We start from the raw sequence: 23,339 nt of genomic DNA, 5'->3' as shown, positions 1-23,339 counted from the left end.
TCTCTGACCAGAAGAGGAGGACTTGACTTGGAGTACTTTATGTTTGGACACAGAAAGTACTACTTTTTCATTTTGAGTTGCCTTTGAATCCAAGCTGGGCAATACCAGATGGGAAAAGATAAGCAAGATAAAACCAGAAACCCACTGCTGGTTTGGTACTGCTTTGAATTCTAGTTTCCTTGCCCAGTTCATCTGCTATCACTTACTGCTCAGAGTCCTCAGAGAGCCATTTCGTGAAGTATTTCCAGGGTATGGTTTCTAGAAGATTGGATGCTTACTCCATCTTGCTTAGAAATGGAGCCCTTTCTCTTTTGAAAACATATAGAGTGTATCATTATATTTTTGAGCTGGTAAGTATCAAGAGGCAGATGTTTTTCTTTCTCTTAATTTTCATTGTAATGTGTGGCACCCTACTACACATGTGCCAATGTAGAAAGATCACATAACATAGGAAGGGAAAAGAGGTAGGCTGTAAAGCTTATCATTTAGAAAAACATGTGAAATATTTGTGCAACTTCTTTTTGGTCCCTGCTCTCATCACTTACTCATGCTCATGACGAGTCATGCTCTCCATGTCCCTCTCCCCAATATGTATATTTTCTGGAGACTTACGGCTAGCTAGCAGTTGAAGCAGTTGACAAAAGTAAAGATTGCCAGGGTTTAGGCATTATCTCTTAAGCTTTGCTTTCTCAAATACCTAAAGTCAGGAGGGAGGGACTATTCCAAGGTTTGGGGCCATAGGCAGAGTGGTGATGGGCGTTTTTAAGGGTATCACACACCTGTCATTGCTCAATCTAGGGATGATGGGCATTTTTAAATATTTCCTTTCTTTTTTCTCTCTGAAATTGTGTGAACTCTTCATTTTATTTTATAATTTTTCATATCAAAATAATTCTCCATTGATTGTAAAAAGGTGCCACTGTGACACAGGATGTTGATAGTGGGGGGAGGCTGTACATGTGTCAGAACAGGGGTTATATGTGAACTCTCTCTACCTTTTACTCAGTTTTGCTGTGAATCTAGAATTACCCTAAAAATCAAGTTTATTAATTAAACATATTCTCTCTGAGAAACTTCAAATAAATTTGACATTTCAGGAGATATGTTATTGTATGGTTTTGCCCTTACAGACCCTCATTTGAATTTTAATTTAATGAGAAAAGCAAGAGTTGATAGATCAGAAAAGTCAGAAAGATCAAGGAGTGAGTCACTAATGGTGGAATTTTATCTGCTTAAGGAAGCTTTATGGAGAACTCCTATATCCCAGTATGTAGCACTTAGTGGCAATAATTTCTGATAAGTTGCTCCTGGAGGGAGTGGGTTTCCATTAATATGTCATGGTTTGGTGTATCTACATTTGGGAGGTGAGATGCCAAGTGCTGTTTTCTAACAGTGAGAATTCAGGACCCTTTAATTCCCATGTTATTGACTTTAGTGTTTTTCTGAGCCCACCATTGTTCCTGCTCACCTTAATTTTTTTTCCATTTTGCTTCTGGTCTTAACCACATTCCCTAGGACTAGCTATGTCTGTGAATGTGACCAAACAGAACCAGAGGTGTGACTGCCTGCCACCACAAAAGCCAAACTCGTGAGGCAGGTGCTTGTGCCAAAGGGAAGAGGTTTATTTAGGTGACACGCAACCTGGGAGAAGGGGTCTCCTGTCTCAAAGACCATCTCAATCTTCCTGCTCAGGCCTGAGGTTCTTACAGAGATAGAGGGGAAGGGCTTTTTTCCCCATCCAGTTTCTTTCTAGCTTTCTGTGATGACCTATGTATTCATCTTTCTAGCTTTCCCTGCATGTTTGGGCCCTATCCATTCATATTTCTAGCTGTTGGCGCACTTGGTGTAAGGACCTCCCCCATCCACCATCTTGGCCAGTGGGCAGAGACTCCCCCAGTGCTCCCGGGACTGACTGTTTTCTGGTAACACGTGCCCTGTGTTCCAGTGTGGGGGGAGGCTTAGTGGGGCAGGGGCACCAAACTCATGCTGCAGCCAGATGATTTCTTGGAGAATGTTCAGGAAACTCCCCCTGGTTTTTATCTTGGCACAACTTGATACTCTTCTGCCACACCCATAGAATGAAGGCATGACATGCAAAGATCAGACCCATTGCTCTAGGGGACTTCAGACTTCTTTCATTGTTTATTTTTAAAATTTAGAAGAGGAATTCCAGATTATGGTGCATACATTTCATAATCTGACGTGTGCTTTAACATTGGGTATCTCTCCAGTGCTAGGAAATGACACCTTAGTTATTTAACTCCCGGTTTTCATTTCATCTTTTAACTTCTGATCAAATTTTGAATTTCTTTTAAAAATATGTTGCCCTAACACTAGATACATTAATTTAAAAGTAATTTCAGGAAAAGAAATAGCCGATGTGACATGAAACAATCAGGATTGGAGCACATTTCTTTTAGAAATTGATATCAAATGTACCAAAAGCCAGTGCTGGGGAGAGAAGCAATTCGCAGCTGCAGATTTGGTTAGAACATTATGTTGAGGCCATTTGGGCCTCTGACTCTGGGTTGCAAACTAAATAATGGTGTTTTCTAAAATAGCCTCCAATCTCTTGCATGTGCTTTCAGCATACAATAAGACAGACTAGTAGAAAACAGAAGTGTAGTTTTCTGTGGAGATAGGAATGATTACTCCCAGCTGAGCAGGTGAAACACATTGCTACATGAAGAATGTGTTCTTTGCTGATTCTCAAGTTTTATTTTTATTTTTAATGTAAAGTGTCAGCAAATAGAAGCAAGAGAAAATTCACTTGAAAATGTCACAAAATAAAAGAAGCATAGCAAATTGTATTTCAGGTAAAAATCCATTTTAGCCAGCAAACAAACAACATTGGCTGAAAAGCTTGCTGATGGCTCCTTTTGTTTCTCTTTGATTTAAAGCCTCATGCCTGTAATCTAATTAACATCGAACTGAGTTGCAAGTACAGTGGCCTGTTTGGTTCAATAATAATACATTTTTATGAAAGGTTAATGAAATGAATTTTCCTTCCATCCAATTCATTAAAAATTGTTCTACAATCAACGGTTGCTAATGGAATAGAGATTAAATATTCATGTTCATAAATTTTCTGTGTCATTTCTGATTTTCCTTCATTTCTGCCTCCATAGGTTGAATTTTGCAAGTATAAGAATTCCCAGACAAAAGGCTTGATTTAGAGGTTAATTGCATACTATTAATTTTTTTTTTTTTTTATCGAAGAGGTGGTGTAGAGCAGTGGAAACAGTTTGGCAGCAGGTCTGCCCCTTCCACAGCTGTCTGGTATGGGGCAGGTTTCACGATCAGCTCTTTTTTGTAACAGTTGTCATGAAAACTTCGTGCAGAATATTGTGAGGTTTATTGATGAACCATGGGAAGCACCTACCACAGTGCTGGGCAAAGATTGCCATTCCTCAAATGATAGCTATAAGAGGTTTTGGAAAATAAAACACCTACATGTATGCATGAACCTCTGATAATGTATAGTGGCAGCTCAGATGTGCTGAGACCAGGCTCCCGCATTTTGTAGTCATCCTAGTAATCAGTGTATTAGGATAAACTCAGAGACGAAGGACTGTTTCATGTTTTGACAAATACATTTTTGGTCCTCTTTTCCACTTAGGCCAAAGAACCTTATTTAACGTGCACAAAAAGTACCCACTCTGTTTTATGTTTAGTACGTGATATCAGTTAGCAGCTATCGTTGTCACCCTTTGAGGTCATCAGTATCATCCTCTCTGTAAGAGAAAGTAGAACCTATCAGAGAGATGCAAATTAAAACCACAATGAGATACTTCACACCAGTCAGAATGGCCATCATAAACAAAGCAACAAATAACAAGTGTTGGAGAGGTTGTGGAGAAAAGGGGTCTCTAGTACACTGTTGGTGGGACTGCAGACTGGTACAACCACTATGGAAAGCAGTATGGAACTTCCTCAGAAAACTAAAAATGGATCTGCCTTTTGACCCTGCGATTCCACTGCTGGGACTCTATCCTAAGAACACTAAAACACCAATCCAAAAGAACCTTTGCACCCCGATGTTCATAGCAGCACAATTTACAATAGCTAGGTGCTGGAAGCAACCTAGATGCCCATCAGTAAATGAATGGATCAAAAACTATGGTACATTTACACCATGGAATTCTATGGAGCAGAAAGAAAGAAGGAGCTCCTACCCTTTGCAACAGCTTGGATGCAGCCGGAAAGCATTATGCTAAGCAAAATAAACCAGGCAGTGAAAGACAAATACCATATGATCTCACCTTTAAAAGGAACCTAAACAACAAAACAAAGAAACAAGCAAAATGTAACCAAAGACACTGAAATAGAGGACAGGCTGACAGTGACCAGAGGGGAGAGAAGAGGGAATTTCAGGGGAGAATGGGAAGGGTTTACGAGAACAAATTTAAAGGACACATGGACAAAAACTAGGAGGAGGGTGGTAATGGGAGGGAAGTGGGGAGGGTTGGGTGGGTGGGCTGGATTGGGAGTAAAAGGGAGAAAACTGTACTTGAACAATGATTAAAATTAAAAAAAAGAAAAAAAAAAAGAAAGTAGAACCTGAAGTTTTGTTACTGTAAAGCAGTCAGTTGGGGTGGCAGGGGGAGGTTCTGCATGGAGTGTGTGGAAAGCTAGCGAAGTAACTGGGTAGAATAAAAGCCACTTCCCACCGCATACCTGGAAGTGGGACCAGGGGAAGGCAGGCACATACTCCACAGAAGTCAAAATGGTACAGTGGAAGGTTCTGGACTGAAGAGGCCTGTCAGTCTAGCTTGAGGAAAGTAGAAATTGGTTGGGGAGGTAGACCCACTTGAAGCACGCAAAAGTTTGGGAAACTGATTGGCATTTTGAGAAGGCTCCTTGTCTGTGCCACACCCAAGCTAATATAATCCTGGGGCAATAGAGAAGCACTGTTGCTTGTGACCTGGAGAACAGATGTGCTCGCATGCTCTCTCTGGGCCACAGGAACCACGGCCTCCAGGAGGGAGCCTCTCGCTCGGGTGATGCACTCACCAGTGCATCGACATGCTCTCTCTCCTGGGAGCACGTGACTGTGAGGCCCTGGCCGCCGCATGACCCACAGCTATGGCCACGCAGTCTGCACACGCAGGCTCCAGAAGAGAGCCTGAGGTGGACAGCAGCTGGGAACAAGCTAAGATGCCTGGATGGGGACTAAGACTGCTCCAAAGGGCTGTACTGTAGAATGGAGCAGGAACTCTCGATACTGGCTTTTGTCTTGGCCTTGCTGAGGACAGTTGGACTTTTTCCGTGGCAGAAAGTTGAGATGGGCTTTGAGATGGAAGTTCGCCATTCTCCCAGGCTGTGCAGCACCCAGATAAAACTTCCTTCCTTTTGTACCAGCATCTGCCTGACCAGTTTGGCCTTTGTGGTGACAGGTAGCTGAACCTCCGTGTTTTGTTTGGTCACCGCTGGGCACACAGCTGCAGTGTAACTGGATTTCAGTGTCAGCCACATGAATCTTTTCTCTTCCAGCACATCCACCTGGGGGGTAAGCCACATAGCCTTAGTTCAGAGGTTTTGCAGTAGTTACTTCACTTGTTTCGTATATTCCCCTTCACTTCCCAATTTGGATTTGTGTTTGGAGGTTTGTTGTTAGAGGAAGATCAAACTCTAGAGCTGCACTATCTATTCCATCACCTACTAGCCACACTTCAAGTATTTTAAATGAAATAAAATTTAAAATTTGTCACACTGTTCACATTTCAAATGCTCAGTGTCCACATATGGCCATCTAGAGGTGACCGTTATTAGAGAACAGTTCTGTCATTGAAGAGTACACTATTAATTTCTCCTTGTTCTGAATGAAACATACACATCAAACACAGAGCAAAACTAATTTGCGTGTATGTGTCCATACAGGTCCCTATTTGATGCAAGATGGGAAAAACTTACTGAGGGCATGGGCCTATGCCTTCACTTTTATGTCACATTTTTAAGTTACAAGACCCATGTCACATTGTGGCATAATATATAATTTACAATATATAGTAAATTTTATAGAAATAATATGTGTATATTTATATTTTGCTCACATGATGGATATCTATTTTAAGTACTACAAGCAGTCTTTTATTTTACCATACAATTTATGCATTCCTTAAAAAGCATATGAAAGTTAAACATATGAAATATCAAATACAAAAATATTAAACAAAGATTGACATGTTCAATGAATGGGGAGTCTTAATTTCTAGAGAACCAAAAAGTCTCATATTGTGCTTTCCTTTTGAGAATTATTATTTTTTTATTTTTATTTATTTATTTTTAGAGAGGGAAGGGAGGGAGAAAGAGAGAGAGAGAAACATCAATGTGCGGTTGCTGGAGGTCATGGCCTGCAACCTAGGCATGTACCCTGACTGGGAATCGAACCTGCGACACTTTGGTTTGCAGCCCACGCTCAATCCACTGAGCTACACCAGCCAGGGCGAGAATTATTTTTTATATATTCCTTCATTTTATTCTTTTCTATCATGACTGAGTATAGTTAGTTGTTCTGTGTATATCTAGGGATATTAAAAGGTTTTGTGCTTTTGGCACCCTGTAATAATTTTCATTTTTTAAAAATATTTATTTTTAGAGTGAAGGGGTGGGAGAGAGAAAGAGAGGGAGAGAAACATTGATGTGAGAGAGAAACATTGATCGGTTGCCTCTCGTATGTGTCCCAGCTGGGGACTGAACCTGCAACCCACGCATGTGCCCTGACCAGGAATCGAACTGACGAGTTTTCACTTTGCAGGATGATGCCCAACCAACTGAGCTACACTGGTCAAAGCTAATCATTTTCATTTTTTGACCCAGTTCTGTTAAATTATAGATTAATGCCGTTTCTTTCTAAAAACTAGTATCAGCATTTCTGTTTTCCCCATTTAGCATTTTTAAATAAAATGAAGGAAATTCAGTAGAATAGTTATATAATTTATAAATATTGTTTAAAAAGATGGTGATGATGTGGTAGCAGGTGATATGATTGGCTAGCAGGTAGGTATACCACTATGTTTTAATGACAGGTATTTATTCGTCAGAAGATGTAAAAACAAGTTGAAATTCAAACAGTGAGAGACAGATTAGGAACATTAAAATACACATATAAAGGACGCATGAACAAAGCCAAAGGGGGGTTAGGATTGAGGGTGGGAGGTAGGGGTGGTTGGGGAGGGGAAAGTGGTGGCAGGAAAATGGAGACAACTGTACTTAAACAGCAATAAAAAAAATGTACAGATTAAACCGAAGGCATAATATTTGTGAATGGTCGAACTAAGTAATAGACTATGTATTATATGTGTAAATGAATACTCTTAATTTAAATATTCTTACATGTATTTGTTCTATGTTCTGTTATAAATATAGGTATGTACCTCTGAGCATAGTGGTTTACCTCTTAAGTCATTTGAACTGCAGGAGAGGAGGATGTTAGGTTGTCGGGTTTAGTGATGCTGCAGAATTGTGCATGAGGAGTGGGGTGTTCAGAGGGAAGACTTAGAGGTCTTTCATTGCTTCCAGGGGCACGCGAAGGGTGAATAGCTTACTCTTTCATGTGTTTAGTCTTCGAGGGTTTTTACTTTAACCCTTTCTTAGTTTTTTGGACTGCTTAACAAAATATCGTAGGCTGGGTGGCTTAAACAACGAACATTTATTTCTCACAGTTGTGGCGACTGGGAAGTCCAAGGTCAAGGTGACCTCTTATTTGGTGTCTTCTGAGGACCCACTTCCTTGTTAATAGAGAGCTGTCTTCTTGCTGTATCCTTACACGGTGAAAGGGGAGAGGGGGCTCTCTGTAGTCTCTTTTATAAGGGTGCCAATCCCACTCATGGGGGTGCCCTTCTCATGACCTAATCTCCCCTCAAATCCCAACCTCTAAATACCACTAAATTGATGATATTAATTTTGGAAGGACACAAACATTTAGTCTATGGCAAACTCTCTGAGGTGAGAAGAATGGCCACTTAATAAAGAATAAGTACTAACAGTTTTGACAACAGGGCATAAATACTTCAGTAATTAGTTAAATTTTTATTACTGTTGAAGTATTACAAAATCTAAAAGTAGTAAACAGTTCTGCAGGTAGCAGTCAGGACATTTATAGCTTTTTATAGTCTTTCCCTCTAGACTGTGATCACACTGGAGGTACAAGTGCTATCTTTGTCACTTTGTATTTGTGGTACATATCACGGTGCCTGGAACTGTAGATTTTTAGGGAGTATTAGTCGAAGGAAGGAAGGGAGGGAGGGAGGGAGGAAAGGAGAAAGGAAAGGAGAAAAGAAGGAAAGGACTTACTCTTTTAAACCATGTATTTGTGAGATGGTTTAATAGCATGTGTGGAATAACCACTGAGGGTTCTTTGTGGTGAATGACAAAAAAAGTAAATAAATAATCACTGAGGGTTCTTTGTGGTGAACAACAACAAAAATAAACTAGGCATCCCACCTTTAGTCCAGTGTAGTAACTAGCTCCCTATAAGCTTCTCTTCTTGGCTAAAACTTCAGGTTAAAACCACTATTCTTAGGGTTCAGGTGCTTTCAACAGTCAGTTCTTGTTGCCCTTCCTTCTCCATCTGTGACATAACCAGTGACCAGAATGTGGTGTCTGCGGGGGGTGCCGAGGCAGAGGAATATGTTTTCTGAGGTTGGCTGGCCACCGAGCGTTCAATACTGCTTCATAGGCCCTCCTTCCCTTGGCATGCGGCACACATATTACCTCTGTTCAATCCTGAGTGACGAAAAATTTCCTCTTCCCAAGATGAAGCAGCTTCCTTCGAGACCTCTGATTATGAGTAAGAGGAAAATTAGTAGCAGGAATCAATAGGGCAAAGCAGGTAGGCTGTAGCAGATTATATCAGTTTTCTTGTAGCTAAGGCAAACCACTGTGAATTTCAGCACGTTTGACCTTTGCTTTGGAAGAGGCTGGCAGAGGGTCCTGTGGGTGGCTGCTGCATCTCCCAAGACCCGATTGTGGCAATTTCTTTTTGTCAGGTGGTTCAGATTTTGTCTGGTAGCCTAACAGCACTGAGTTTCCCAGTTGCCGACAGTCTGTTATGGAGCAAGGGGAGGAGTGAATGAAGCAGTGATAAGAATTGAATAATAGGATACATGTTGGACTACTTACATTCTGTTAGTTTATAATTAGGTGTTCTTGTTCAGATTCTTTTCTAATTAACTAATAATCAAAAGAGCTAATCATATTGAGTGCTTCCTCTGTCAGGCACTGTGCTGAATTCTTTTTATTCTATCACAGTAACCCACAATCTAGGTTTTATTATCATTCACTTGAACTTCATAGTGGCGTAGCTTTCACAGGAGTATCAATAACTAATTTTTATTCAACAGTATTTGCACATGCAATGAATATTGCGCGGAACGAAGTGGGAGAGCCACAGTCTGAGTTGGGAACAGGGGTCTGTTGGAGCTTGACTTACTACGCTGTGTTGGCAGGGGTATAACTCTAAGCTTTCACTGAGAAAAATCTTACAAAGTTAGGCTGGTGATTGTGCAAGGAAATGAGGGAAGACCAAGGGAGACCTCTGAGCCTTCTACACCTTTTCAAATTTTCTCCTGAAGAAAGGAAGCCAAGGTAGTGGGCAACAGGGTCCAGCCGTCACCGTTCCCATCTAATTCCTGAGTGTCCTAAGAAGACAAAACACGCGCACTCTTCTTCCACTGCCGTGTGAACTTGATGCCATAACTGGCGTGTAGCACACGTTGCCTACCTACTCAATAAGCACATAAGGCATATTTTTCAGTGATTTCAGTTGGCAGACAGGGAAATTAGTTGTTCTCTCTGTGAAATAGTGAATGATAAAGTTTTGCTTTAAATATATAAGAAATTATCAAAACCCATTGCAACTAAGATTTTTGTTATTTTAGTTTTATTGAGATATCATTGACATATAGCACTGAATAAGTTTGTTGTACAGTATAGTGATTTGATTTACATATATTGTAAAATGATTCCCATGTAAATTTTTGTATTTTTAAAAATATATACCAGAAATCAATAACTGAGGACACCTTTTTTCTCTATATAAATTATAATTATGGTTTATAGGTATTTGACATGTACATATTATATAAATAAATTAAAAATCTTTTAGTTTAGCTTTAATATAGCATTTCTAAAGTTACATTAACTCTGGTTATTTTTAGTTGGAATGTGACATATATTGCATCTTGCATCTTAGAAATCACCTAAAATGTGAAATGAAAAGGATAGTGAAAAATGTCCATAAAACACATTAAAGATTAAAACAGTGGCTGAGCCCCATGAAAGGAAGTGATCTTATGAATTAGTAATGAAAGTACATTTACAGGTTATTGTCTTACTGGGGGTTTGAGTTTTAACAGCTGCTGCTGGTTTAAACTAATAGAAGTCTGAATAGCATGCAATAATCTATGAGTATTCATTCTGTTTATGGACTGTTTCTTAATAGAAACACTGAATAGTAGTACATATCTTAAATTATGTCAAAGGGTAGTTGTAAAAGTGAAACAATAAATATGTTTGTAAACGTTAAATGTGCTCTCTCACTCTGTGTTATTGTGTATGTAATGCAAAATTATAGAATTACTAAGTTTAGTGAGTAAGTGGTTTTAGGAATTATCTGAAACTTCATTTAGATCCCATGGATACAATTTGTGACAACTCAAAGTGTATTGGACTGAAAAGTCAAACATGTAGTACTGTAGAATGTTTAAGGTAAATGGGAGACCAGGTATTTTGGAAGATGTTATATGGAGTGGATACATTAATAAGTCGCTTTTACGTGTGGGTTAATCAGGTCCAGGGTCCTTTGCTGGTTATCCACCAGCAACTCTTCGTTCATTGACTTGTTTTTACTCTGTGTGCTCGAAACCAAACTGCACTTTCTTAAGACTGTTCTAAAATGTAAATATTTTGTTCATTTTCCAGCCCTTTCTGCAATTAGCTGGAAGGAAGGATGTTCTGCTATAATCAACAACTAATACTAGTTATAAAACTAATCCAATGAAAGAAAATGACAACAATGTTATTTTGTTTCTGAGCAAAGCACACATATTTAGATATCAGCTTTTTTTTTTTTTTTAAATTTTTATTTATTTATTTTTAGAGAGGGAAGGAAGGGAGAAAGAGAGAGAGAGAGAAACATCAATGTGTGGTTGCTGGGGGTCACGGCCTGCAACCCAGGCATGTGCCCTGACTGGGAATCGAACCTGCAATGCTTTGGTTCGCAGCCCACGCTCAATCCACTGAGCTACGCCAGCCAGGGCTAGATATCAGCTTTTTAATACTATGTCTGAAACAGTACATTAAATATAGCCATATTATACTATTCATTATTAAAATTTTAATAATAATCATTGATTTTTCCATTAATTATATAAAAGGGAAAATATAAAATAAGTGGAATTTGAGTACCTCTTGTTTATCTTGCACTGTACCACATACTTTGGTGAGATGTAAAGAAATCTCCCAAACCCTGTCCTTGAGGAGCTTATGCTATTAAAGGTGGGATAAGAAATACTTTTTAAATTGTCAAAAAAGAATAAAAGCAATATGTGAATAAGTGTCAAAGAATATGATAAACTGTATGTGTTCTAGAAGTGAAAAGCCTGGTTTAAAATATAATTTGCCTGGAAAAAGTATGCTTACATTTTATGATGTGGGAAGAAGTTAGATTTGATTACAAACTATTACCAGGTTTTTGAACTAAGACCATCTCAGTCTTAGCTCTGCTGACCCGTTGTTCTAATGAAGAATCAGTATCAGCCTTGTCGGAGCACGGTGTGTAAGTAACGCGTGCATTCTGTTTTCTTCGTTTTCAGGCATACTTCCGACAGGGTGTTGCCCTCCAGTATCTCGGACGTCATGCCGATGCCCTGGCAGCCTTTGCATCTGGACTGGCTCAGGACCCCAAGAGCCTCCAGCTTCTGGTGGGGATGGTGGAAGCTGCCATGAAGTCTCCCATGAGAGGTGAGCAGGATACAGCATTAGGTCTGGCACGAGTGTAAAGTAGAGTGTTTCTGGCTTTCGAAGACTTCAGATGTGGGTGTTGAGAACTGATGAGTTGTCAGATTTGCTACGACTGTTTATTTTATTTATTTATTTCTAAATTTTAAGGTATCTTTATTAAATAGAAAAGTTACACTATGATTTTTAAAAATATTTTATTTATTTATTTTTTAGAGTGGGAAGGGAGGGAGAAAGAGAGAGAAAGAGAAACTTCAATGTGCAGTTGCTGGGGATCATGGCCTGCAACCCAGGCATGTACCCTAACTGGGAATCGAACCTGTGACACTTTGGTTCACAGCCCATGCTCAATCCACTGAGCTACACCAGCCAGGGAAAAGTTACACTATGATTTTTATACACCATTGAAAGCAATGACTATTTTGTTTATTTGTCTAAAGTCAGTAATAGATCCCATTTCTCTCTCACAATGTTTTTCTTAATTTATTTCCAGGAAATAAATAATAGGGTAGATATTTCATATTTCTCTAGATCTATGTACTGGGAAGAATTTCAGCGCATGAAGAAGAAATAACAGAACATTTTTAGATACTAACAATTTATCCTTAGAACTTGGTTAAATTTGGCTTTTTCTCAAAGTTCTGTGCTCATCTCCAGAGAAATAAGCTTCTATTTTAGTAGCCCTAAAAGAGGTGATATATTTTAGACACAGGAAGATCAAGAGTCACAGTCAGTAGCTGACAGTGAGCCAGAATAGGATGGTGTAAGGCTACTGGCCTAGAAGTTTGTGGAGCTGGACAACATTCTGGACTTCTGTGCTAACTATAATATACGACTGTGGGTCAATGAATCGACATCTCTGGATTTTAGAGCTACCTGAAGATTCCTCGTGTTTTTTATAGTTCTAAGATTCTGTACCTCTAAATCATAATACCACTAGTAGTAAATTAATTTGCTTAGTTGGGCCAATATGCCATCTAGAAATAATAAAATAAGAGATGACATTAGTTAAACATGCTAATACTTCATAAAAGGAAATAGATGTAACTGTAGGCTGGGTGTGCAACATTTTTCAGAGGAGCATTATAAGGTTAGGTTGAATTAAAAGGAAAAAGAGAAACATGCTAGTTTAAATGGTTTTCTCTTATTATTCTACTTTATACTGATTAGTATTCTGGAAAAACAATGGACTGAACATGGTGCTGTGGAGGTTAGAGAAGTTCTAACGCCCAAAACAGATTGGCTTCTCTGTGAGGGGCATCATCTTTGAGGAAGACTGGGACTCGTGGGAAGACTGGACTGAAAGTGTACACCAGTTGCCATTTTTGCAATGATGGGGACACTAAGGTAGATTTATGACAGACATAGAGTGGAAAGCTAATGTTTTATATTAATTAGATTATGTCAAGTAGAACTCTGTTTTTGTTTCTGAAAAGGGATATTTTTGAATTAACCTAACCTTTTTGATAGCAGTAACATTATACATTTTATCTTGATTTGAAAATGTTTGCAGCATTAGAGTGTTTTAATATACTGGCTAATACAGTATTTGACTCAAAATGTATGCTAAGTCAAAGTTTGATTAACTAGCCTGGCTGGCGTAGCTCAGTGGATTGAGCGCGGGCGGCGAACCAACGTGTCGCAGGTTTGATTCCCAGCCAGGGCACATGCCTGGGTTGCAGGCCACGGCCCCCAGCAACCGCACAATGATGTCTCTCTCTCTCTCTATCTCCCTGCCTTCCCTCTCTAAAAATAAATAAATAAAATCTTTTAAAAATAACAATAAAATTATTTTAAAAATGTTTGGTTAACTAAATGGTACTCTTACGGCATCTGGGCAATTCATAGGCATAAAACATATTTTCCTGAAAGTCAAAGATTTTGTGTTTTAGAATACAAGTGGGTAAGGAAACCTCTGAATGTGATTTTATAACTCCACACAAAGCTGAGTCTTTGCTTCAGGAACCTAATGGCTTCTCCCACTGGGGGACCTGCTGTTAATAAACTCTGACTTACAGCAGATGCGCTTTAGAGCTCCAGGGCGTAGGGGGTGGGGGTGGGGTGGGTGGACAAAAAAAAAATCAATTTGTCTCCCCTTTCCAGTTTTCTAATAGTTCTCCCATTCTCTCCCCACACCCTTCCACAAGTATTTTACATGGAACATTTTTAATTTAGCTCATGAAGATATCACTTCTTTATTTTGAAGTGTTTCTGCTGTTGCCTTAGAATATTGGAGTGAACATGTTGAGATCAGCAGAATCATACTTACTGTTGTGCCTTTGAAGCAATTTGCTTAGATAAATGTAAGGAAATCTTCCCTGCACTGTGAGAAATAGCTTCGTGTGCTGTCACCCTTAGGGTTTTCTGTGCTGGTTCTTTCCCAGCTTGCACTGGGTGACCTAAGGCCGACCCTGGAGAAAGCTGCATCTTACAGGTGCCTGGAGCGCTTCGGTATTTTCTTTTCTTTCCTTAAGGCAATTTAATCTATCTCATTTATTTTTAGCACTGCCTTCACCACTGCCTTTACTCCAGGTGGGCTTTTCTTATTAACATTTTACGGAGACACTGTTTCTCTTCACGGTGGTGTTCTATGCATCATCTCACATCCTGATGACCTACCTCTCTTTGTTTGTCATAGGATTGTAATGCACACAATCTGTCATTATTTGCTGCCCATTTTTTACCCATTTTAGTTTAGCCTCCTGCAGCTTCCTAAGTTTCTGCCGTTGTCGCGTAGCGGTGCAGTCCGGGTCGCTTCACCTATAGGTCTGACCTGTTGTGTCAGTTGTTTTTGTCGTGTAATTCTTACGCGCAGCAGAGGAAGCTGCCCAGCGCAGACGCTCCTGGAGGCAGACAGAGCTCCCACGGCGTGCACCGCTTTCCTGGGGCTCGGCCTTTTTTGGGAGTTTCAAGGTTTCATTTTTTTAAAAAGGTAGGGCCAATCTATATTAATATACCCTTGTTCCCAAATAAATATGTTACATTTATCCACATTGAAAGTTACTTGATTTTTAAAATAGTGTTGCTGCCTGTATTGCTAACTGAATTCAGTCTGTTTTTCTTTATTTTTATGGTTTCACTCATGCTCACTGACCAGATGTCAGTTGAACTATTGGTCCTGTGGTCATGTTTACGACATTATATATAATGAATTTTCTTTAAATCATTAATGATAATGTAAAAATAAGTATAAATATAAAATGATATTCTCTTTTTTATGACTTTTCAAGTTATCCTGTTACTGTTTTCCGTTTCTTCTTTTTAGATAGTCTCACAGCAATTTTAGTTCATTGTAGCTTGTAAATGTTTATGCAGATTTGGATGGTGTAGCATAGTACTACTGCCAACCACAGATTTAATAATATAATTACAAAGTGAGATTGAGTTTACCTGTCTTTGTTCTAAAGACACCAGGGCTGCCTCCTGCTGAGGGTTCTCTTGTGTATTTCCCTCCTCCTGTTAATTCAGTAATCTAAAGACTATTACATTTGTGGACTATCACCTGTCATGGTGTTTCTACCAGCTCCAGAGGATCCAGGGAAGCTGATTTTATGAAGTGCTGGTGGCAAATGGCTTTTGAATGTATAAGCTTTTTCTCAGAGTCAAATTGGGGCTCACCTTTTACTTACCTAATTGCCCACGCTTGGTGAACTCTCTCAGGTGGCAGCTACTTTTCACAGTAGGCCTCTTTCTGAAATATTATGTTAAAAAATATAGACTACCCCCACCCCCCACCCCCCCCAAAAAAGGAGACTGGAATCAAATTTCAGCACTGTCACTTGCTCTTCCATTGATCAAGCAAGACTGCTCATTCTCTCTGCACTGCAGTCCTTGTCTGCAAAGGGAAATGGTAAGGTCTGCCTCCTAGAGTCAGACACTGGACTGTGAGGGTGGGGGACCTGTAGGGTGCCCTCCCCTTTGCAGCGCGACACCCTTCTTCTCACCGAGGACTAGAGGCAGCAGCAGTAATAATCCTGCACTTGTATTTATGGCAGGCGCTGTGCTGTGGGTGCAGAATGCACACTGCACAGCGCACACGGTCCTTTTCCTGAGTGCTCGTGGGAGACCTTTCTCCAGCCCTCAGTTTTAGGAGAAGCCAAGTCTCTCATGAGTGTTGATGGTCTGGGGATTGTTAAAGTGATCATGTACACCTTTCCTTTGTCCTCGGAAGCATGGAGCCCAGGGTCCTGGCTGCCTTTGGGAAGTGCGTCTGGCTGTCTGTGTGCTGAGTTTCATTGTCTTACCCCTGCTTTCCACTCACGTTGATTTCTGTGTTTTCCTCCTTATTGCTATAGAAGGCATTTGAATCTTTTTTGAATGAAGTAAAATATAAATAAATACACAAACCCAGAAAAATGTGAAGTGGCTTAGATGAAGTGCAAAATGTCAGTTTTTCTTTTCTTTTCTTTTTTTTTTTTTGAGGAGGGCTAAGTTTTGCTTTTAGTATGAACCCAAGCATTTTCAAATTGTTGTGAAATATATGTGACATACATGTAAAATTGACCATTCTAACCATTTTTAGTTATAAAACTCAGTGGCATTCCGTACATTTACAGCATTGTGTGCCCATCACAACTATCCACCTCTAGAACTTTTTCGTCTTCCCAAGCTGACAGTGTGTGTACCCATTAAACTGTAGCTTCCCACGCCTCCCTCCCCACTGCCCCTGGCAAACACTGCTATTTCTGTCTCTCTGAATTCGACTACTCTAGGTATCTTATGTAAGTGCAACCTTACAATACTTGTCTTTTTGTGACAAGCCCAGTGGTTTTTAACTTAGTTTCCTCTTTAGGGAGTCAGCTTAGGAAAGGTAAAAATTAAAATTATGTGACTATCGTGAATCTTCTAAATTTTATTTTTTGGGGGGACTACTTTACCCTCATAATACTTTGCTTACTTCTTACCTTATCAGTAGCTGCTGTTCTCTCTTCGGATCCCTCTTTTAGAGATCCATCCCAGGACTGTTTCTCCCAGTCTTCTGATTGGCAGTTCAGTAGTATGTTTTAGTGGTGTATCTAAGAATAACTGGTAGTGGTCTCACCAGGTTTTTTGGGAAAGTTGAAGCCTTTTCAGTCATAATGCTAGGGGAATGTTATAAGGATAATTTGAAAGGTTCCAGAATGTTTTATAGTGCCTTAGACAGATTGACGTCTCTAAAAATGTTAGTGACCTTGAAGGTGATCTACAGGAGACAGTCCTTTGTGTCATTCATTTGGAATAAGGTGTTGTGCCTGTTAAATAGACTTTCTTCTCAAATTCTGTAAGTTTTTTAAAATTCTAAATAGGTCTGAAATTTATCCCTTGTTTTCCATCTATTTTCTCATTGCAAATACAGAACTCCTCCTCTAACTGGATTTTCTGGCTTTTTCTAAGCCAGTCTGTGCTTTGCTGTCCTTTCAGAAGGACCTTTCTCCTAACATGTAAGTCTGCTCTGTCTTACTCGTCCTTCTGCATTTGCCCCGTTGTCTGGAGGACGGAGGCTGATCTCCTTGGTGTAAGATAGCCCACCTCTCTTTCATTCTCATCTCCAGCTTCTAGAAAACAGCTGCTTCATTCTATCTGCAGTTTTTGGAGAACACTGGCTCATATCTCCATTTTCTATGAACACGTCACTTCCTTTGGAAAGAAATCGCATTCCCAGACTCACCCAGGTAGAGTTAGCACCTTTTTCCTCTGAGGTCCCACAGCACATCCTACCAATGCGAAGAACCCTGGATTGAAAGAGGCACCCTTATTTTATGCATTACTAAGAAAAAATGCTGATAATTAAATAATGACACAATTCTTCCTTATCACTTAACTTTTTGTTTTTATATAAACTGAGAGCTCTTTTAGGCCCATTAGGACGTAGAAGCAACAAACCATTATGAGGCACCATCAAGTTCAGAGATATTAAACCCCAAATTCAGAGATATTAAAATGTGAATAAATGCACATCTCAGAACTGATGATATATAGTATAGTAAGTCTTCACTTAACATTGTCACTAGGTTCTGTGACCTTAAGCAAAATGATATATAATGTAACCAATTTTACTATAGGCTAATTAATATAAATAAAAGTTAAGTTCCTACAGAAGCTCATCAATGCTACAATGAAATGACAGTGAGCAAAATGACGTTATTTGAGGAACTGCTGTATATCTTTTAACAGAATATGATTATTTATTACTAGCCTCTGCTACATTCCTAAAAACTTTTTAAGTATCAAGAAATGTGACTTTGTTCATCTTAAATAACTAAAGCCTTTACATTTGAAAAAAAACATTACTGGTTTTGATGAATGTTGCACAGGTCTTTTACCTTTTTATGGCGTTGGTTTGACATTGGCTATTTCATATATTATGTATAGTTTCTAGAAAGAAAAACATCTTAATAGCAATAGGCTTCCAGATCTCTGTTCCATAGGGCCTGGTAGAATTGTAAAATCAGTGTGTTTGCTAACAACCTAAGTTTACTCTAGAATAGGAATTAGACTCATAGAATTAATATAGTTGGAAAGAGTCTTAGAGGTTACCTAATCCAGCATGTATATTTTTATACATTAAAAAAGTACTGTACAACTTTTATTTGTCCAAAGCATGAATGAATGCTTTGGGTGAATAAAAGTGGAATGCTCGGGTTGTATAGCTGCTAACTTGAGCTTCTGATTAGTGAGTATGGACTAAAGAGACGTAATTATAGCCAAAAATAGAGAAATTTGACATTGAAAAACTTTTTAAATTTATATAAAGTGAAAATTGTGTGTGTGTATGTATACACACAGATGCACGCACACACATGCATATATTTATACATACATGTACACACATGAACATACCTGATGACATGCAGGCTCGTGTAACCATCACCCAAATTGCTATCTGTACATTTGAAAAAGTGAAGAGATGGTGGCTACATGGCTTTGAAATCCAGATCTTTTGATCCTTAGCTCAGCATTTTCTCTGTTTTTCCATATTGGTTTTCTTCCCTCTAGGTATTCTCTGTTCCACTCACGCTGGCCTGTTCATCAGTCCCTGTTAATCCATGTACCTGTCTCCTCCTGGACATTTGTTTAGGACAAATTTTCTACCTAGAATACCCTCCACTCTCAGAAAAAATGCAGTGGCTTGTCTAAATCTTACCCTTTCTTCAAGAAATCAAGTTCTGCTTCCCTGAAGCTTTCTGATTACCCCTGATAATCACTCCCTTTTCCAAACTCCAATAACGTGTACTGTATATGAGTTTGCAGTATAATTTATCTTTTAATGTATTTATATTTTCTTTCCTACATACTGCAAAAGGAAATCTGAATTTTTTACCTCTTGTTTCTTCAGTTTTATTTTTATTCATTGAAAATTTCTACAATTATTTCTTTTTTGGAGGGGGGAGGGGAATGTTCCTAGCATTTCCCTTAGTCCTCTGTGGAAAATTTCCCTCAGTCCTCTGATTTTCCATTACTGGGTAGTTTTAGAGGTTCAGTTAAATGGCTGTTGTTGTTTTTTTTAACTTAGCCATGGTTGCCGTGATTTAAACAGTCAGCAGTGGGAGCGCGGTGTCTTTGCCAGCCGTCAGGCACCAGGGCTTCAGGGTCTCGGCACTCTTCCTGTGTTGGGGATTCCTTTCTCACCCTTGCCTCCTGTCTCCCACTGTAAAACATCAGATCCCAGTTTCCCACCCTCCTTGGAAGCTGGGACTCCACCTTTGATTCAGGAGCTAAAGGCTCAAACAGAATGTGTTTTGGTGGTGGTGGGCAGCAGTGGCGGCACCCGTGGTGTAACGGTGGCATTCAGTGGCGGTGGAGGCAGCACTGGAAGCTTTGCTGTCTAGTGTTTAGTTGCAGCAGTTACGTTGCCCCCGCCAGGAAGCTCTTGTGACATGATTTTGACTGTGGGCCTGGAAGTCTGGTTGCCCACCCTCCCAGTAGCCACACAGTGTATTTCTGCTCTACTTGAAACCAGCCGGGATTGGTTTCTTTTGTGAGCAGCTCAGAGTTTCCCTGGTGTGGTGTCACAGCGCCCGGACTGAGAGGCCTGCGGTGGGTTTGTGTCTTGGTGCTGTCCCACACTGTCTGACCTTGGGTGAATCACTTGAATGCGCAGATTCATTTCTAAAGTAAGGGTATTTTCAAAGTCGTTTAAGATCTAAAATTCTGTTATTTTTGCTTCTGCTAAATTGGCCAGTGCTAATGTGATTGTCATCGACTACAAAACCCATGGGTGGGTACCACCAAAATTCTGCTCACAGTTCTTTCAGTCTAGTATCGCTCTTTTCTATTACAGCAATTCCAGGGTTCTTGCACTTGTGTTTAACCCTGTCGGTTAGCTAGTATTTACTGGTTCTACGTATTGTTTGCACCTTGACAGGTGTTAAAACGGTCTTTGTTTTCTGTTCAGAGATCTGATTGAGAGGGAAAAGTTCTTTAGGCAGCAGTAGCCTTCGAGGTCTACATGGCAGTGTTGATTCAGACAAGAGCTCCTTAACAGAGAGTTGAGGTTTCAAGTCTAATGTAAAGATTGCACTCAAATGCAGTACTGTTGCCTGAGAGAGTCACAGTTTAAAAAGGCCAACCTTTTATATAGTTTTATACACGTGCACAGTGGAACAACTGGTGTGAAATAGTTTTTCAGGAAAGCTAGCCACAAATGTGTTATAAGTGCCACTTCATTATAGGGGTATAGTCATTATCTCTGCAGTTGTCTTTTAAAAAAGGAGGAAGGGGGAGAAGGAGCGTAGAGGTCATCCACACTCAAACCTGACTTCAAATAGGAAGAATTTCCTTTGGCTTCCTGACTACTAACCTGTGTCTTTGCAAACATCACATGAAAATAAAATATCAACATTACTGTTGTCTTCCACCCTACCTTAGTAAACTCAGATAATTTCTTTTTGGTTTCATCTGTCACAACAAAATTGATGGTATTTTTCTATTTGGCCGTACCGACCTCAGAAGCAGCAGTGGACACTAGGTGCCCAGTGAGGGTGACAGGTGTTTTGTTGGGAGGGCTTCTTACTGCATCTTCCAGGGAAAAGGTAGACAGGGTTTATTAATCAAGTCATTCAGATCCAGGTTTAACAAACATTTGTTGAACTCCAAATACGTTAGGGACTTTTAGGTATGTAGCAATGGCAAGTTTTTTTGTTTAGTGCCAATTGCTATGGAGTTATAATAAAGCATTAAACAGTCCTACAGTGGTTTTCAGATTTAGGTGGGAAAATATTCTAAAATTAACACACTTGGAACAATTCTAAAATAGTTAAGGGTCAAGCTTCACTAGTAACTGTAAAAATGTAGCAGTTTAGATTGAAAGATTAGTGTGGGCCAGAGGACTGGGGATACCATACAGAAGAGGTAGAACTTGAAGAATATGTGTATAAGTAGTTTGAAAGGGTGACAGCGGGACAGAGAAAGAAAAACCATCCAGGCAAGGCGTGTGTCAGGTTGAAGAAAGACCAAGAGCGAGGGAGTGTGGCACCTGCATGTGAGGGTGAGGAGAAGGAGTTGACGGGACTGGGGGTGCTACAGAGTCACGTGGGTAAGTGGACAGGGAGGGTGGTACTAGATTAAAGGTTGGAGGGTTTGTACTTGAAATGGACCACAAAAAGGTATGATAAACATTTGTTTCTAGAGCATCTTAGAAAAGATTGTTGTGCATATCCTCCTATATTTTCTTATTTTGTTTTGTTTTTCTTCAGACTCCCTCGAGCCCACTTATCAGCAGCTCCAGAAAATGAAACTGGACAAGAGTCCCTTTGTGGTCGTGTCTGTGGTTGGGCAGGAGCTCCTGACAGCTGGCCATCACGGGGCCTCTGTGGTTGTCTTAGAAGCTGCTCTGAAGATTGGCACCTGCAGCCTCAAGCTGAGAGGTTCTGTTTTTTCTGCCCTGAGCAGTGCCTACTGGTCTCTTGGAAACACAGAGAAGAGCACTGGATACATGCAGCAGGACTTGGATGTAGCCAAGACCTTAGGTAGCGTTATGCTTCTCTCCTCTAATTCCATACAGAAAGCTGGTTAACCTGGAATGAATGGGAATGACATGTGCAGTGACGACTGAGTGTATCTCTAGAGTATACTCCATTTAGAGTACTCGGGTCTTTAGGGCTTTTTGTGTAACAAGGTACCAAGGTTCCCCAAAAGCCCAGAGATGTGAACTAACATATTCATTTTTTTCCTCAGAGATCTGGGCTTACAGATGTAATATCTCAAATGACAGTTTTATTGGGTGAATCTTTTGCCTTAAGTTTCATTTTTGACTACATCAGAACACACCATCATTTTGTTGGAGGAGATGGTGCAGTGCAGTGGTTAAGAGTGTCGACTCGGCAGCCAGGCTGCTGTGTAAGTGTGACCTTCAGCACGTTGCCTCAGCTCTGTGTGCTGCCATTGCCTCACTTGTACAGCGAGTGTGGCTTGTAATTATGATCATCGTTACTGTGATCACTCAAGGATCTGCAGGACGGCAGTAAGGGAAGGGATGTGGTGAACCATCAGCATACTTGTAAAGAAGGAATATATGGCAGTCGGTTTGGCGTCAAATGACTGAGCCAGCAAGCTGATGGTTATTCGGGACCAAAAGTCATTAGCAGAGCAATGAAGTGACTCAAAGAGCAGCTGGTTTTTGTCAAGGTTTTTAACCTCTCATTTCCAGGACATTTACGTCCCTGGCTGCAGTTGTATGGCAGCATTAGTAGTTGTTAGCCAGGCATTTGAGTTCTAGGACCGTAACCTCCCACATAGAGTATTACGGAAGAATAAAGGCCCCTTCTAAAAGAAGGCAAGTGAAACCTTAGCTAGTAAGTCTGTGGCTCTTAAGTGGTCATTATATAGTAAAATAAGCTATAACTTAGAGAAGTTTTATCTTTTTTTAAACCCAATCAGGTGACCAGACAGGAGAATGCCGAGCTCATGGGAATCTAGGCTCTGCATTCTTCTCCAAAGGAAATTATCGAGAGGCTCTCACTAACCACAGGCATCAGTTGGTGCTCGCCATGAAACTCAAGGATCGAGAGGTAGGAAGTTTACCTGCAGACCAAAATTACTTTTATTTATTTATTTTTGAAGCATGGGATGTTTTTTGCTGTTCAAAGTGTTTTAAGTACTTTAGAATTTTACTTTCAGAAGTGAGTGATTATTGCTGCTATCTTTCGTCAACAACCAGGTGTGGGATGGACATCTACCTCCCGTTGGCCCTAGGGATGTAGAGATAAGTAAGATGGTTTCTGACCTCAGCCTCTAACGGCTTGGTCCAATCCTTGTTCTTATGCTCTTCCAATGTGCTGTGGTGTAGACATACATAAAGTTAGAAAAAAATCTCTATCATCGTGATATATTCATTAAATAAAGAAGCATACATTATGTTTTATTTGAGATGAACTGGTATTACTGCAAACCCTTCACTT

General features: G+C 39.9%; 1 protein-coding gene across 3 annotated transcripts in view; it reads left to right on the top strand.

Moving 5' to 3' along the window:
- TTC28 (tetratricopeptide repeat domain 28) overlaps positions 1-23,339 on the top strand; it is a 558,547-nt gene that overhangs the window by 260,431 nt on the left and 274,777 nt on the right. For all 3 annotated transcript variants that reach the window (XM_036014252.1, XM_036014251.1, XM_036014253.1), the window contains 3 exons: positions 11,817-11,964; positions 21,636-21,908; positions 22,819-22,949. In XM_036014252.1, coding sequence (XP_035870145.1) covers positions 11,817-11,964; positions 21,636-21,908; positions 22,819-22,949 — 552 coding nt within the window. The remainder of the gene's footprint in view (positions 1-11,816; positions 11,965-21,635; positions 21,909-22,818; positions 22,950-23,339) is intronic.

The sequence above is a fragment of the Phyllostomus discolor genome, chromosome 13 (genome assembly GCF_004126475.2).
Source record: "Phyllostomus discolor isolate MPI-MPIP mPhyDis1 chromosome 13, mPhyDis1.pri.v3, whole genome shotgun sequence".
NCBI classification, from domain to species: Eukaryota; Metazoa; Chordata; class Mammalia; order Chiroptera; family Phyllostomidae; genus Phyllostomus; species Phyllostomus discolor.
Note: the sequence above shows the minus strand (reverse complement) of the source record. Positions and strands in the feature narration are given on the sequence as shown.